An 18212-nucleotide genomic window follows, 5' to 3' on the forward strand; every position below is an offset into this window, starting at 1 on the left:
TCTCAAAATTTCAACTTTAACTCTTCCAAAATTATTATTATTTAAAAAAAAAAATTTTATTTAAAAATCGTTAAAACTTGATTAAGTATTGCCTCAAATTTTTTTAACCATCAAAATTGAGAACTATGACAAAATTTTAAATTCAAATAAATTGCTTAAATCAGACTTGAAAAAATTATAAAAATGTAACTTTAAGAATTTTTTTTTAGAAATTTGTTCTACTTAAAAAAAATTTTGAAAATTTGTCTTAACAATTAGTTCGACTCTGAAATATATTCGAAATAAATTTTCTTGATAATATTTTTATTAGAATTATTCTCATTACAGAATTAATAAAATGAATTTAATATCTAATAACATTAGTTACATATTTAAAGTAAAATATTTATTAAACAATTAAATTTTGTTAAAATAAAAAAAATCGACTAAAACGACTTTTTTGTGCTTTAAAGTTGATCCGAGGCCTGTATTATAATTAAAAAATATTTTCAAAGTTTCTACGCCAAAAAGTGGAACTTAAAAAAAAATTATTTTGGATCTTGAAAAGTCCTTGAATTTTTTTTTTAATTTGCTGAACATCCTGTACTTGAAAATACTAAATATTGAAATTAGTGGAAAATAAAAAGAGTTAATTAGAAGAATAATATAAAACATGAAAGTGAAGAAAATTATTTTGAAATTCTTTTTTTTTAGTATTGTTTTTATTTGAAGATTTTTTTCCTCTTAATTTCCTCATAATTTCAAAGATATGTGACATTTATAAATGCAATAATGCATTTACAAGCTTGTGGTGTGTCTATTCGTTTTTCCCATTTGGTTTTGGTGGGTAATGAGCCGCGCACGCAGTTATCCCCTCATAGTCTATGTGTGCAAAAAGTTTAATCTCCTTTCACCCCGCATATCTAGCACCCTTATTTCCTGTAATTGGACAGAAATCCGCCAACAATAGGCTCTTATTATTTTTTTTTTTTCGTTCCTTGTAAAACTCGATATCTTTGTTCTCGTTATTCCCCTTTGCCGCGTTTATATACATAAAAATAACGATTTTCTTCTGTAGACAATGGGGTTTCATCGTTCAAGATATTGAGCACCCTATTTATCATCGTTTCACAAGTCGAAGGTGAAAGATTCATAGGAAAATTTCACGCTATTTTGGTTGGGAAATTCTTATTTTATTTTTTTTTTTTATAAAATACGAATGTTATTTTTATCAAATAATAAAAAAATAGTTTTACAAACCGAAAAATTATTAATTTTTTTATTTCAGAATTTCAAAAAAAAAAAAAAAAAAAAAAAAAAATGATTAATAAAATAACAATTTTCGAGTGGAGCAAAAAAATTTTATTTAATTTCCTCAAAATTGTTTACCAGAGTTAAAAATTAGAATTGATTTTTATTTTTCGGAGTATTTTTTCAATTGAATAAAAATAATATTAATCTGAAAATGCTTTTAAATTGATTGTAAATAGATTATATGGAATCTGGTATTGAACGGCAAAGTTGGCTAACAATAAATTATCGACTGCAAAATTGAACTTGGCAAACGGTCCATTGCAAGATGCCACGTAAGCAGTAGCAAAATCGTACGGATTTTCTTTACCCAAACCATTTTTCTGGTATCTCTATTTTTCACCGAACCCCCGAGGAGTCAAGGTGTGATTGCCCTCTGCAAATTTATCATCCTGTCAATGGATACGGAAAATAGCAAGCGGATCGTCCTTTTACACTTTTATGCCTCCAATATACTCTCGCTGATAAAGGTCACTTCCTGCAAAAAATTCTTTCCGCATTTCTCATACCTACGGAATGTTTTTTTTTTTTTTTTTTTTTTTTTAAATCAAGAGTTTCGGATATTTGAAAAAAAATGTTTACAATATATTCATTTAGTATTTTATTTTCTTTTATTACATTTTAGTATTTATTTATTATCTTATTTAAAAATTATTTTATTTTCATATTTCAAAAAAAATATTTTGTATTAATACAGAATATTTTTTTTTTGAATTTATTTCATTTTTTTAGTATTTATTTTTATATATATTTAAAATTGATTTATAATTTTATATTTTGATAATAATATTGAAAAAAATATTTTTACAATATTAATTAATTTTTTTTTTTTTATTTTATTTTAGTACTATCAATTGGGGAAATTATGGAACAAGAAATGAGATTTTTTTCAGTTTTTTCTTCGTCAAAATTGACAAAAAAATTTTTTTTTTTATTGAATTCGAAAAAATTCATGGATTTTCGCACTTCTTTAAAATAATCTTTTTACTTTTTTGAAGTTTGACAATTTTCTTTTTCACATTGATAATGAAAATAAAATTTTGAGTTACTTTGTAGGCAAAATATTAAACTATTATTTAAAACAAGTACCAAATTGGAACAAATTAAAAAGTTGAACCTAAAAAAGAATTAAGCGTTCCATATTTACCTCTGATGTTCTATAATTACTACCTGTCGACAGTATTTATTTATTTTCATATTTAAAATTTATTTATAATTTTATATTGAAAATTATTATTAAAAAAATAGTATTTTTACAATATTAATTTATTATTTTTTATCTATTTTGTAATTTTCATTTATTTAACAATATTTAAAATTTATTTATTATTTTGATAATAGCGATTTCATAAAATGGGAGTTTGTAATAATTTTAAATAATGTAAATTTTTAAAAATTCAAAATTACAAATATAAAGTTTAAAAAATGAAATTTAGGTAAATTGCATTGTTTATGAAGCGAAACATTAAAAGAAAAGAGTATTGGATGCATTTTCTTTCGGTTATAGTTTTTTTAGCTTTAAAACCACGATAATACTGGACCAATTGTACTCATTTACCGTACTTCTATATATATATATATATATATATATATAGTTAAACGATCCTTTGTTCAAAGTGCACCTGCTCACATAAGGAATAGCAGTAGGTATATCAGAGGAAGAATGAAACTCGTGGCAATGAAACAAACTGAGCGATAAAAGTAAATTGAACGGAGAAAAAGTGAGTAAACCCAGTCACTGATAAAAAAAAAAATTGTGAAAATATCAGCAAATAAATCGAAAGATGAAAAGTACTTTTCAAGATGGAAATTCAGATAAAAAAAAATTCGGTTATTGTTCAGAATTTTTTTTTATAAAAAAAAATTTTTTTGTAGGTTCTTGAAATTTTTTCTGTTACTCTTTGTCAATTAGTTTATGTTTTAATAAAGATTCCATGATTTTTAATGAAAAGAAAATTTTTTTATTTTTTTTTGTAAGTTATTAAAAGGCAAATTTTTGAAAAATTTTGTGCTTATTCTTTTATTTATTTAATTTATACTTTATAACTTTATCGGAATATAAGAATGATATTTTTTTACATTTTTGACTAATTTTCTAAAAAATTGATTGATTCACATAAATTTGTTTGGAAATATTTTCAAAATTTTCAAATGATACATTTTTTAATTTGAAATATCCTTCAACTTGAGGAGCGTTCAATTTAATAATCCTAGAATATTCCTCGAAAACTTTTTGTTTCTCAATATTTTCTGCTTTTTTATCATTAGAAATTAATTCATCTTGTCGTCGCTTTTCTTCAATTTTCATCAAATTCTTCCTCGCTATCTCAGCTTTCAAATATTCTCCATAACGAAGATCTAAATATAATCATATAATAGTAAATTATGATTTTTTTTTCAATTTTTATATTTTTATTTTTTTTTTTATTAAACAATTTTTATATTTTCAGAACTCGGATCGACTTTAAGGTGCAAAAAAAGTCGTTTTAGTCGATTTACATTCGCAAAAAAAGTCGAATTTTTATTTTAATTAAATTTAATTATATAGTTAATAAATATTTTAATTTAAATAACTAATGTTACTAGATATTAATTCCTTAATAAGAATATTACCAAGAAAATTTATTTCGAATATTTTAGAATCGAACAAAGAAAAATTTTCAAAATTTTAATTAAGTTTAATTTTAATTCATATTTATTTTAATTTTAAATTCCAAATAAAATATTCTTAAAGTTCAATTTTGTTAATTTTTTGAAGTCATATATTTAAGCAATTTATTCGAATTAAAAGTTTTGTCATAGTTTTTAGTTTTAATGATCAAACAAATTTCGAACAATAATTAAATTTTACAGAATTGAAACTTATGTAAAATATTTTTAAAATATTTTTCAATAAATTAGATGGAAATTATATTTAGAAATAATTAAATTTTAAAATGTTTTAAATTAAAATTTTTGAAAATAATTCAATTTCAAGTGATTTTGATTTGAAATTTTTGGTAATTTTAATTGATGTTTTTTTTAAATTTTAAACAATTATTGAATTTTCATAAAATTTTCAAATTGAAAAATATTTTATGTTAATTGAATTTGTGAGGAATTTAATTAAAATTATTAAAAATAATTATTTTACAGAAGAATTTTAGTTAAAAATTTGTTAAATAATTGAAATAAAAAATATCTGAAGAAGATCTGTATTCGAAAATCCGTGGCCTATATTTTAGTTTAGTTTTTTTTTTATTATTATAATATTTGAGAGAAAATTAATTTTATTGTTTTTTTTTAAATTAGTATTTTTTAAATTCGTTAAAAAAAATTAATTTTAATTTTTAAAAAATTATTTTTTTTATTTATTTTTATTTTACTTTATTTGCAAAAAATTAGCCCACGGTTTTAAAAAATGTATTTTTCAAATTAATTTAATTTTTTTTTGGAAATTAATTTCCTCTATAGAAAGACAAATTTTTTATATATTTTATATTGAAGAAAAAAGAATGTTAAAGATAAACCTTGTAGACGTCTGTCTTGGATTTTATCTTTTTCTTGTTTGACGCCTATTTGATTTTGTTCAACGATATATTGAGTAAAATCGTTGTCAACGGCAACATCGTGTGCTTTACGTTCATCCTTTATTTTCTTCTGTCTCAGCATGTCCTCCAATAACTCTTTAGCTAGCCGTTCCTTCTCCAGGGACTGTTTTCTCAATTTTGCTTGCATAGTGATTTTCTCTTCCTCATCGTGCAACGTATTGATAATATACTCACGCTCCATTCTCTTCTTTTCATCGTCCAATATTTTTGAGGCTATTCTTTCTCTCATTATCTCTTTTGCTGCCAATTTTTCTTTCTATATAAAAGTCTATTTATTATAATTAAATCGAAAATACACTTCTTTTTTTAATTAATAACTTTTCTGAAATAATAAAATTGCAGAAAAAAAATTTATAAAATAATTTTCAAAAAATTTTTACTATAACTTTTTTTTTTTACCTTTATTTCATTAGCTTTTTTCACTAGAATTTCGTTTTCTGCAATTATACGTTGGATCCGATTATGTTCATTGAGAAGAAATTTTTTTTCTTCACATTTTGCAATTTCTTTAGCTCGAAGAAATAATTCTTCCTCGGCTTTGAGTTTAATTATCATTTCTTTTTTTCGCCTTATTTTTTTTGCCTCGTCTTCTCTATGAAGTTGAATGATTTCATCATTCAATTTACAATCGTTTTGATTGTCGGTGAATTTTCGATTTTTCTTGAGTTGACAATTAATTATTAATTGTTTTTGCAAATCGTGACGATAACGTTCTCGCTTCTCATAAGCTTGAACACGATTATCTTGCTCCAAATGATCATTTTGATACCAGCCCTTAATCGCTTTATCCTGTTGCAATTCCCGGCATCTGGTGTTCGCTCGAATTGCCTCTCTCTCATTGAGTTGAATTTGCAAAGATTTAGCGTTGTAGGCGTTTCTCAGTTGCTTCTCCAATTGTCGAAGTTCGAGGGAAGTCGATCCTAATAGCTGACGTTGTTTCAACTGTAGCGTTTCTTCATCTAAAGGTACAGTTAATTATATATACGTCCAGCAAAATTCTAACAAAAAAAAAAAAAAAATGAAAACCTTTTCATGACTAGACAAGAAAATTTTCCGATGAAAAACATCAGTGCAAGAGAATTTTAACTTTCGTTCCATAAAAAAAATAAAAAAATTTGAATTATAGCAGGAAATAATTTAAAAAGTTTATGTAGATCTCTACGAAGTTTGGGGAAGACTAAAAAGAAAATGTAGAAAACCTCAACAGAATTTTTTTTAAAGCGTAAAATACTCCGAGACGTTAGAAAATGATTTAAAAAAAAAGAAATGTTCATTTTTTTTCCTCTACTGGTAATATAAAGTTTTTGCGAGGAGAAATTTAAACTTTCAAATTGAGTAAAGCTTTACTACTTCATTTGTATTATTAATTATTACGAGATAATTAACGGCCCGCGAAGTTGCTCGCTTTTCATAACAAGAAAGTCACTTTCAATATCGTGGAAATCAGCTGGCATAATATAATCAAGTTTACAAATTATATTATGTTTTTTTTATGTTTATATATATATATCTACTTTTAAGACGGGAAACTTCCTCGGCAAGTTTTCGAGTCCATTCACGATCCAAATGAGCTTGTTGAATGACTTTTTTTTTATGAGTCAAATTTTCTTCAAACGCAATTTCCTCTCGTGCAGTAGACAAAATCCTTTGATAGTCACACTCTTCACCTCTACATATTACATTCAATCGTTTTTCTTCCAGTAATTTTTCAGTGGCTCTTGCTTCACAAATTGTTTCATTTTTCGCACGAATTTTTTCTATTTCTTTTCTTTTTAGCCATTCTGCAGTCATTTTGTGTGTGTGTTTTTTTTTTTAAAATAAATTCTAATTTTTTCATTTAGTATAAAAATTTAAATTTGAAACAAAAATTGAAAATTATTTTCATTTATAAATTTTTATAACTTTAACCTCTCATGACTTTTTTCTATTTACAATTTTAAATTGCCTGTTTTTTGTTTATGCCTTTAAATGAGTCGTGTAACCCGGTAGGTAAGAAGGAGTGGATTAAAATGAATAAAATTGAATTCAAATTATTATGAAATTAAACACACTTTAATCCAAACGAATGTCGTTTTTGTCCAGTTACATTTGAATTTATTTTCTGGTAAAACGACTGTTTTCATTTCTATACAATTTAATTCTTTGAAAATTTAGTCTAGAAAATGTTTACACTTGAATTGTTATCCCAACAACGTAAACTGAAATCAGTTTAAAACCATTGAATTCTGAAAAATTACTACAAAAGTTGAAATCATTTTAATTCTTGTGGTCAGAATACGAATTGTAGCAAATAAATCCAATTTAATATTGAAATCAATTTTATGACATCCCTGCAATAGAAAATGTAATAAAATTAATCGCATTAAAATTGAATTTGTTTTAATTCCTTTAAGAGAAATAAGATTGAAAAAAAAACAAATCCTGTTAAATCCCGTTGGCAGGTTAATGCAATTCAAAAAATAGAAAATCAGCTTCACTGTAAAAAAATCTTTTTGGTTATGTTACTACATTAAAAAAAGCACTTTTACCATTTTCTGTAAATTTACTATACTTTCAAAGTGGGTAATAGGTGACGGATGCAACAACTAAGTATGTTTCACCTATTACCCACTTTGAAAGTAGTAAATTTACAGAAAATGGTAAACGTGTTTTTTTTAATGTAGTAACATAACCTTATTGAATATAGTAATTTTACAAATTTTAACACAAATACAAATTGTGAATGTACAATCTCCAAAAAGATTTTTTACAGTGAAGTTTTTTTTCGGTATATATGATGAAGATACCAATAATATTATAAATACATAGGGATAAAATATGATAAATAATAAATATAAATAATATGTAACAAATAAAAAGTAATAAATATAATAATAATTAATGCATATACATAATTATATTTTTTTAAGAAGTAATGGTAACTTTTAAGAAATTTTGATATGCAAATTTACATATGGGTGATTCTCCGTAAAGTGGGTAATTTCATGTCTTTGAATTATATATATATCTTCTAAACATCTTAACATTTAATTATCAACATTGAACGAAAATATTGTTTAAACATCTCTTAACTATTATACCTTATAAAATACTATATTTTTGTACATAAATTTTGAGTAAAACAATATTTAATAGGTGGAAAACAGTAATTCAGTATGTCCTAACCTCTGAGTACCAAACTTTAAAATGCTATAACTCATAAAAACCGTACTATCTTTAATTATTCAATTAATATTCTTAAAGTTTAACTCAAAAGGTTTAATTTTTATAAATACAATTTTTCATTACATCAATTTAATTATACTGATAATTATTGGAATAAAAGTGTCTTTGAAAATCTTCATTCCAGCACGACAAAGGATAAACGTGTAAAAATATACTACAAGACTTGCACTTTTTGCCTCAAAATTATATGGAAATCGAAAAAAAACATGTCACTTCTCAAATCCTTAAGAGAAATTAGAAAATGAACTATATTTATATATAGTATTATATACACTCAGAGAAATGGTATATTTGTCTCCGAGCCTATTAACTCATTTATTTGTTGCAAATATATTTTATTTCATTGAAATAAAAAATTTATTTGAGCCAAAGAAAAATTTATTTCTGACAAATAAAATTTTTATTTACGCCAAATAAATAAGTTAGTAGGCTCTGAGACAAATATACGTTTATTTAATTCAAATATATTTTATTTGGTTCAAATAAATCATTTCTCTGGGTGTATAAAAGGAATTCTTTTTAATAATTTCTTTGTCATGCCATGTCAGAACTTCCGTATTTATATATATATATATATTAATAAAAAACCGATGAAAACTTAAAGCTTAATACGATAAAACTTTATGCCAAGCCATTTTTTATTTGCAATTGTTTAAAAAGTGTACAAATGGATTTTGTAAAAATTTCCTTTGTCGTGCGAAGACATTTTCATGCAGTAGGTGTGAAGCAAGCAAAAAATGTACCCGTGCCTGAAAATGTACTTAAAACAAGTAATAAACTTTAAATTTTCCCACACGGAGAGAAAAATCTGCCTTTTATAGTATGAAATAGATTGCTGCTATTTTTCTTTAAACTTTTCATACTAATAGAGCAAAGATTTGAGAATTTTTAGGATAGTATTTGTCCGTACTAAAAAAGCATAGTATATATGCTTCTATAGTACAAAACATGTAGTTTAATAGCATCAACGCCATGCGAAGATCGCACATAACATCATCCTACTATTTTTGCATAAGTTCTATGCTTTTTCGGGGATAGACTCTTGCAACTGGCGATTAGGGCAGTTCCAATTAAGTAAAGGTGGGCGTGGCCTAATCGCCAGTTGCAAGAGTCTATCCCCGAAAAAGCATAGAACTTATGCAAACATAGTAGGATGATGTTATGTGCGATCTTCGCATGGCGCCGTTGGATTAAAAGTATAATAAGTATGTAATAAGAGGCTATATGACAAACTTTATTAGCATAGACAAGTTTCATGCTAAAAAGACATACGATTGTACTATAATTACTCAAATTTCATGCCTATATAGCATAGAAAATTTCTGTGCATTAAATGTAAACCTTTCTATACTATAAAAGGCAGATTTTTCTCTCCGTGCACGGTTTATACATTTAATTAAATACAATAAAAATAAACCAGTTAACTTATAATTTATAGTAAAAGATATAAATTTCAGTGCCCCTCGTTGATACGCCCTTGAATTGTGTTTGAGGTTAGTTTTCTCGTTTATTTTTTACATGTCATTTCTGTTCTTTATTTTATTCCATTTTATAGAATAAGTTGTTACTGGTCTTAGAACTGATTTGATAATTAAAAATTTTTATAATATATTAGAAATATATTATACAGAATATAATGAAAAATACTTTCAGAGAATGAATAAAATAGTGTAAAAATGTGTTAGAATTTTCAAAGTTATTTACGTTTTCCTGAAGTTTTTGATTTTTTTATTGTTTAAGTTTTTCAAATTTATTTATTAAAAATGTACAAACTGTGGTTAATTGTAAACAATCTTATTATCCTTAATCTGAGCCATTTTTAAAAAAAATTTCCATTTTTTTTCCTTTATTCATGAAGAACTCCAAAATAACACTAATATAAAAAATGCGTTTTATTAAAAGTCTCCCCAATGCCTTTAAAATAATTTTGTAGCTTAATCACTTGACATATAACTTGTTTTGATCCCAATAAATAGAAATTAATAAAAAAAAATCGAACTTCTAATCACTTTTTAAAAAAATGTTTAAGTCCTCGAAAGTGACCGGTTTTTGGAGAATCACCCATATGTAAATACTATCTTTATTTAAAATTTATTCTTATTTATATTTTATTATAATTTAAAAATGTGTAAACTAGTTAATTCTAATTAATTAATCCTGCTATCTCTTCATTCGGAATTCATCTGTTTGTGGACAAAAACGACATTAAATTAGATAAAAGAGTTTCTATCCTTTTCAATCCACCTTCTTACCGGAAACATAACCTCAAACTAAAAAATGGTTTTTAAAACGAAAACAAAAATATTAGAAAAGTTAATAATTAATTTTGGAAGATATAGTTATACACTTTTCAGAAAAATTATCTAAAACAGGAGTTTTTATTATCGTCAAAAAAAAAATTAAATTATTAAATACTCCTCACCACACGTGCGGTCGGGTTCAAAAGGCTATGTGAATTCATGTATTATAAAATTTATTAAAAAGTTTGTCAGGCGCCAGTAAATTTATTATAATTGAAATATTAATTTATCATAGAAATTTAATTTTTAATCTTAATCTCAAGGAGGGTGAAATTGGACGAACCCAAGAACAATGAGCGTCTAATTATTAATAATTTTATTACAGAATCTACTTACATTTTTTGTCGACATCTTTAATTTTTCGTTAATTTACTCTTTTATTTCCAATATAATTCTCAATATTTGTGCGACTCATTGTTTGAAATAAATATGACGATTATTATTAATAATAATAATAAATCAAGTAGAAGTTGTTTTCTACTATTTACTCTCTCTAAAAGAAATTTTTTCTAAAATAATTTAGGGGAAAATTGAAAAAAAATCTGTTTAGAAAATATATATTGTTAAATTTGAATTCGATATTCGCATTGTTATATATACATATATGGGCGTTATGCTGCTATATAGTATATGCAAAGTGTGTTGGAAGAAAATTTCCATAAAGCGTAGCGGGATTCTGCGAATGGGAGGATTTATAGTGAGCTCTTAGCTGTCGGAAGGAAAGTAAACAGGTTGATGTCGGTGTTATTTACTACGTTGTTGCATAACCGCATTTCGTCTACGCGTCCTCCAGTTGAATCCTCCCTGGATCTGGGGATGCTGTATCACAAGAACCTATCGTCTAAAAGTCCGTGCGTTTTGCAGGATTTCAAGATGAGTGAGTACGGGAAAACACGTTCCAAGGGATTTATATTATATGAGATAAACACTCAGACAATGTCACGTACAATATAGAAAATTTACACGTATGAAAATGTACACATTATCTGCAAAAATAAGGATTCCACGTTCGAAAATCGTTAGATAAGACCCCAGTAAAAAAAAAAGTAATTGGGAGTAAAAGAAAAGAATAGGTGGTAATAACTTGCTGAATTCGGTTTGGCGAAAAAACCGAATTACGCTTACTCTCAATTACTTTTTTTTTTACTTTTTTTTTTTTTTTCTAGTTAAATAAATTGAACATTGGAATGTAATATAATACAGTTTATTTACAAATGTATAATAATTATACTCCAGTGTGCAATTTAATCCAGCTACGATAAAACAATGTTTCGATATAGAGACCTGGTGAAAATCTTTCAGCGCATCCTCTACCCCAAGACGTTATTCCAATGAGTATTTTGTCATCGTTTACTAATGGACCACCTGAGTCGCCCTGAGACATCACAATTTTTTTTATTTAAGGTTATGTGATTATTGTGATTTCACATGTAAATATTCTCCGCAGGTTTTCTCGCAAAATATTTATAGCTAAAATTTTGCGAAGAATTCTAAAATAATATTATGACGAATCGCTATGTTATGTGCCAGAGTATTAATATTTAATAGTAAGGTCAGTTGGGGTAAATGGGGACAAAATCGCTATTTTTCACAAATTACGTAACTTTCTTCCTTTAAAACGTAATATTCGCGGGTTTATTTTTTTTTAAAGTTGTTATTTACGTTCCCAGGATTAATTTTATGCAGCAGAAAAAAATTTAGATAAGCTTTAAACGCACGAAACTGACTGTCTCTATTTACCCCAAAATTTAGAAAATTTCATAAAATTTGGGGTAAATGGGGACAGCATAGTTTATAAGAAAGTTTTAAGAAAAAAGTTTCCTTAAGTATATTACTATATTAAGGGATGAAAAAACTTGAAAAAAAATTTGTAGTAGATATATAATAGTTGAACTAATTGAAATTTTTTTATTTTTTTTTTATTTCAGTATTTTGTCTCGCATTTGAAAAAAACAGACTTAAAAATTTTTAAGTCAAATTTTTTTCTTATTCCTTATGACTCCCATAACAGAAATTCACTTGAATTTTTGATTTTTGTTAATTTGGTTAATAATGACAAACTGTCCCTATTTACCCAAAAAATTTGAAAACTCAGGGTAAATGGGGACAGCTTGTCATTATTGACCAAATTGACAAAAATGAAAAATTCAAGTGAATTTCTGTTATAGGAGTCATAAGGAATAAGAAAAAAATTTGGTATGATTTTTAAGTCTGTTTTCTTTGAAATGCGAGACAAAATACTGAAACAGTTTGACTTTGATTTTCAAGTTTTTATGCATTGAGCGATAACTTTTTTTATCTTGCTGCCAATTGTCAAGATAAAAGCTTGGCAATACTCAAAACCTCTTGCAGGTGATCTGAGGTTAAAATATTGACGTTGAACTTCATTTTAAAACTATAAATTAAGCTCCAAAACCTCTTGTCCCCATTTACCCCAATTATTGTCTTCTTACAGATTGTTTCTGATAATGATGCAGAATACTGTATCGAAACGCGTCAAATTTTGATGTAATTGAATAAATATAAGCCAAGAGGTCACAAAATTTAAAAGACATCTCTCTATTAATATTTAATGAAAAAATTTATTTTTAAATACCTACTTGAGGAAAATTCTATATGGAGACAATAGATTTTAGTCATTTTAAATAAATATGCAATTTTTTAAGAATAAATTTTTTGTCAAAATATTAATATACTCTGGCACATGACAATGATTTCTTACACTGTTTTTTAGTTGTGCACAAAATTTTAGCTCAATCTATAAAATAATTTGCGAGAAAACTTGCGGAAATCACAACAATCACATGACCTTAAGAAGAAGAACAAGATAAAAATATAAATATTATTTAACAATAAAAAAAATACGAATCATCTCATATAAGAAGGTTTTAGAAAACTTAAAAAATATATTTCGACCAAAGTTACTCTGTAAAAATATATATGTAATATATATAAAAAATTTGTATATAAAACTATAAAAATTATTTGTAAAAAATTAAGAAATTTTTGTAAATTATCTAATTTAGCGTGTTTATAACTTTCTCTGATGTACTATTGATTTATTGTTCAATATATTTTTTTTGGTTATTTAAAAAATAATATAATTACTTACCCGGCAACTGTCTTTTCCACCTTGCCTGAAACCATAACAGACATCACCTGGATGAACTTTGAAGAGTCCTTTGTAATCTTCAAGGCATTCCTCCATACTCACTTTTGGTATCCTTAAATATTGTAATTGTCTAGCCACCACAGGATTATCCGCCTGAATGTATTGTTATTTTCAATTAAAATCTTGTTCCTTTTTCTTAATACATATTTTTTTGTCTTTTGATAAAATTGTTCTATTATACCATAAAATAACCCCATCCTGTAACAACTCCCCATTCTTGTTGAAAAGAAACTCCTTTTACGGGTAAATTCACAGGTTGAGTCACTGCACTAAATGTAAAAAGTGGTCTCACTTTAAATACCGCTATATCATCATGATTATCAATAGTTTCATATTTTTCATGCCATATAATTTTTGTAATCTTATGAATCACTCCACCCTCATCAACTAATGAGCTTCCACTTCGAATTGTCACTTCTTTCAAGGGATCCCGTCGATATCTATTTAAAAATTAATATATGATAAAATAATATATATATTAATTGAAAAATCATGTATGATGTTAAGGGTTGTCCATAAATCACGTGATTCAAAGAAGGGGGGGGGTCATAGAAAATATCACGGTTGATCACTTGGGAGGTAGGGGGTTTTCCAACTGACCACGTGATATTATAAACGACAAATGTTTAATGAAAGCTTAATTTAAGGTATTGTCAGTTCTTTATTTTCAGGATCTTAAAGGGCTATACCAGTGTGACACTTTCAAAAAATCGATTTTTTTCCTTATTCGATAGTTTATACTTTCAAAAATATCCTGTGAAAACGGCAACGTCGTATCTTGAATAGTTTTTAAATGGCAGCATTCTAAGGAGCCGTCCATGAACTACGTTACCAATTTTTCAATCTTTTTAGACCCCCTCCCCCCTCGTTATCATTGTGTTATATGCATTTTTTAAGACTTTTTGACCCCCTTCCCCCCCTAAAATAAGTAACGTAGTTTATGGACAAAGTGCGACCGCTCGCAGGTATAAACCGCTCCACCTGACTATAGACGAACTTTAAACGCGTTTTTCTCGAAACAACATTTTTCAAAATTGCTGACATCATATCTCAACGAGAAATTGACCGATCGACTTCAAATTGAAACTGAGTATTCCTGAATATATTTACTATACAATGACCTACGATCTTTTTGATTGGTTGAAAATTGTCAATTTGGCATTAAACAAACGACCATTGTTTTACCCCTAAAAACAACAGTTTTTTCAGAACTACGCCATTTTGTTAATTTTTGATATTTTTCAAAAATCGTAGGTCATTGTATAGGAAATACCTTCAACTTTAAGAACCTTTTTAATTTTCTTTTTGTTTCAGCTACTCATTCGGCCGGAATCATGTCAGCAGTTAGGGAACATTTTTTTTTTGGCACCTCCGAAGACAGCATATAACTCCGTTATTTTTCATTATTTTTGTAAAAAAAATCTTAAAATATATAAAAATATACCTTATTATGTCCAAAAGACTTCAAATCATGCTATCGAGTACTTTCTTTTAAAAAAAATTCCCCAAAAATCGCCTAATTTTTCATGGATTACACTGGTATAGCCCCTTAATTACTCATATATTTGCTGAAATCGATCACTATATCGATTTTTTTTTCAAATGATATTACAGTGTGACATCGCACTCTGCTCGTTTTCCGAAAATCTCCCTTCCACCTTACCTCGCTAACTCTCACATCTCCCACCACTCTCTATCCCTTGCACCTCAGCAACATACAAATCGAAGGGATCAGAATAGGGCGACTTTTATCATGTTTTAATTTCACGTCAAAAATTTAATTTTTAAATTAAGAAAATTTAATAAATATTTTTGGTTTTTTTAAATGAATATTTTATATTGAATATTTGAAAAATAAAAAATCGATCACTTCGGTTTTAAGAAAAGTCACTTTTTAGGTTTATTTTCAATTTTTTTTTACGTATTTACTAATAAATTAAAATGAAATGAAATTGAAATATTCAGATATTAAAAATACTTTTATTATGAATTTTAAGAAAGAGAGAAGCGAAAACTTATAAATTGCGAGCAATTAAATAAGAAAAAATTTATATCGAAATAAAATGAAATACACTAACCTTTATTTATGTTTATCACATAAGATTTAAGTTAAGTTCACAATCACAACACTTGAAAATTTTTAATTTTTTTTTGTGGTTCAAATAATTATCAATAATTTATTTATTATAAATGAACAAAATTTAAGTAATGCACGCTTGATAAATATTTCTAATGCGTTGTCAATTAATGCAATTAATAATTTCCTATTACACAATATCATAATCGACATATATGACATTTGGAAACAAACAGGGTTGAGAAACAGGAGCCCAAAATATGTTCGTCCAAAGCAGAGTTGGGTAGGATTGAAATTCGCTGTGGACGAACATATTTTGGGCTCTTGTTTCTCAACCCTGTTTGTTTACAAATGTCATATACGTCGATTATGATATTGTGTAATAGGAAATTATTAATTGCATTAATTGACAACGCATTAGAAATATTTATCAAGCGTGCATTACTTAAATTTTGTTCATTTATAATAAATAAATTATTGATAATTATTTGTACCACAAAAATAATTAAAAATTTTCAAGTGTTTTTAGTACCCAAATGATACAATAAGAAATACATATAACATCGTGAGAACGTTGAAATTTAAAGGGGTCAAAATAAAGGTAATGCTTCCCCTTAAAGTAAAATAGAACTATTTGAAATGAAATTGAAATATTTTCAATGTCCCGAAGTTATGAAGATGTATTTTAAAATATATTTTATTGAGTTTTGAACGTTTTGGCGGTAAATTAAAAAATTACTTACGCTGTTGCACAATGTGCTGCTGTAATTCCCCATTCTTTACTAATCACAGAAGCTCCGCAAACGTGTCTGCCGTTCAACATGTAAGAGAGCTGTAAAATAAGTACTTGATAAAAAAAAAGTTTTTTTTCACATTAACTGCATGCATTATTGAGAAGAAATTTCCGAAACAAAAATATTACCATATATGGTACCAAAGATATATCAATATCCTCTCCACCAATTATTCTCCTTTGACAAACAACATTATGCAATTGTACTGAAATAAATATTTTTTTTTATAATAATAAAAAAATAAACAATTATAACTAGACAAAAATTTTTTAAAAGAAACTTCAACGTAATAGAAAGAATTGTTTTCATTTGTATCCTTAAAAATTTTCTTCGTGGTTGTTCCATTGTTGGTAAATTTTTATTATTTCATGAAAAATCTTTATTTTCATTAAATGTACACAAACCCGTGACTAAATTATTCATAAGTTCAAATTTCATATAGATTTGCACCTATACAATTTTAATTAAATTAAATATCGATTTTTGTAAAATTTTTGCACATTTTGTTTACATTATATATATAGGAAAAGTTTAAAGTTATGCATTAGTCTGATAATAATCACTCTTATCAAACTATAAATAAATAAATAGTATAAAAAGTGCAACTTTCAATTAGTTATAATAAAAGGTATTTAAAATTTTTTTTTTTTTTTTAATTTTTGAAACAATTTTTAATTTTAATATTAAACATCGCACAGGTTACGTATTGTAATTATTTTAAAATGTTAAATTTAAAGAAAAAATCAATTAAATATGTTTTAATATAACAGGAAAATAATGCTAAAACTCAAGAACAATAATTTAAATATATAGTAGTGACGATCACTAATTTTATACTCACGTGTTAATATTGCAATAAAAACTAAAATATTTGGCATTTTTTTTGTGGGTTTTTTTTTTTTAAATGACTTATTATATATACATATATGTACATACGTTGCTTACACTAGATTCGTTAAAACTGTAATAAAAAAAGAATTCAATATTTTTCAAGCTTTCAACATTATATACAACGTATATTGTTGTTCCGGTTTCTTTTCTAAACGATAACGAAGTAAAATTACAAGTTTTTAATTCTTCCCACTTTATATCCTTATCAGTAAACATGTTATCAACAAAATTTGATAAGAAGACTTTTTTCAAAAAAAAAAAAAAAATTGAAATTTGCTGATGAAGGAGCATTGATAATAATTGCCAAAATTGTTTAAGGAAAGATCAATACCGAAGAAGGAAGTATTTTCTCCCAACGTGCAGTGAACATAAGATTGTTTATTTTTTATTATTATTTTTATTATTGTATTTATTATTATTATAATAATTATTATTATATATTATAATATATATATTATATTACATATTATTAATTTTTAATCACATTTAATTTGTACATTTTAAGCTGATTTATTTTTTATTTAAATAGAAAATAATATAAATTCTGTTCATTAATTTTAAAACTATTTCAAGTAAAATAATTCTCATTTCGTGTTATTTTAATTATTAACTGCGGATATTGATATTTCAAAGTATTTCGTTTTATGCTATAAATATTAAATTATAAAAATTTTATTTTCCGCCAGTAATTAAAAAAAAAATAACTTGCATTGATAAAATTTCTGGTAAATTAAATATATAATGTTAAATAAAAAAAAAAATTGTAAATAAATGAAATTGCTTATGTAAATTAAATCAGAATCTTCTCAACTATTATACATATATGTACAATATATATACATGTAGAATGTAGCTATATATAATCTTCCAGAA

The 18212-nt window shown here is 25.6% G+C and overlaps 2 protein-coding genes across 2 annotated transcripts; both read right to left on the minus strand.

Annotated features, from left to right (window-relative positions):
• Positions 1 to 3318: 3318 nt before the first annotated feature.
• Positions 3319 to 6884, minus strand: LOC127283655 (meiosis-specific nuclear structural protein 1-like). Its single transcript, XM_051308661.1, has 4 exons — positions 6395 to 6884; positions 5280 to 5839; positions 4800 to 5136; positions 3319 to 3648 (listed from the first exon to the last, which is right to left on the minus strand). Exons 1-4 carry the CDS (start codon positions 6669 to 6671, stop codon positions 3386 to 3388), a joined length of 1437 nt encoding a protein of 478 aa, XP_051164618.1. The 5' UTR covers positions 6672 to 6884; the 3' UTR covers positions 3319 to 3385.
• A 4709-nt stretch (positions 6885 to 11593) lies between these two features.
• LOC127283678 (trypsin-1-like) lies at positions 11594 to 17442 on the minus strand. Its single transcript, XM_051308696.1, has 6 exons — positions 17290 to 17442; positions 16577 to 16653; positions 16398 to 16486; positions 13759 to 14017; positions 13518 to 13670; positions 11594 to 11780 (listed from the first exon to the last, which is right to left on the minus strand). Exons 1-6 carry the CDS (start codon positions 17324 to 17326, stop codon positions 11631 to 11633), a joined length of 765 nt encoding a protein of 254 aa, XP_051164653.1. The 5' UTR covers positions 17327 to 17442; the 3' UTR covers positions 11594 to 11630.
• Positions 17443 to 18212: the final 770 nt, after the last annotated feature.

The sequence above is a fragment of the Leptopilina boulardi genome, unplaced genomic scaffold (assembly GCF_019393585.1).
Source record: "Leptopilina boulardi isolate dan_hultmark-lab unplaced genomic scaffold, ZJU_Lbou_2.1 LbouV2_310, whole genome shotgun sequence".
Lineage (NCBI taxonomy): Eukaryota > Metazoa > Arthropoda > Insecta > Hymenoptera > Figitidae > Leptopilina > Leptopilina boulardi.

Excerpts from the sequence above, each read along its gene's own strand:
- LOC127283655 (XM_051308661.1), bottom strand. The coding sequence starts at position 6,671 with ATGACTGCAGAATGGCTAAAAAGAAAAGAAATAGAAAAAATTCGTGCG. Across the intron at positions 5,840-6,394 it reads GGAAGTTTCCCGTCTTAAAA|ATGAAGAAACGCTACAGTTG; the intron begins GTAGATATATAT and ends CTGTACCTTTAG. Across the intron at positions 5,137-5,279 it reads AAAAAGCTAATGAAATAAAG|AAAGAAAAATTGGCAGCAAA; the intron begins GTAAAAAAAAAA and ends ACTTTTATATAG.
- LOC127283678 (XM_051308696.1), bottom strand. The coding sequence starts at position 17,326 with ATGCCAAATATTTTAGTTTTTATTGCAATATTAACAC. Across the intron at positions 14,018-16,397 it reads GCAGCACATTGTGCAACAGC|ATATCGACGGGATCCCTTGA; the intron begins GTAAGTAATTTT and ends ATTTTTAAATAG. Across the intron at positions 11,781-13,517 it reads GTGGAAAAGACAGTTGCCGG|GGCGACTCAGGTGGTCCATT; the intron begins GTAAGTAATTAT and ends GTGATGTCTCAG.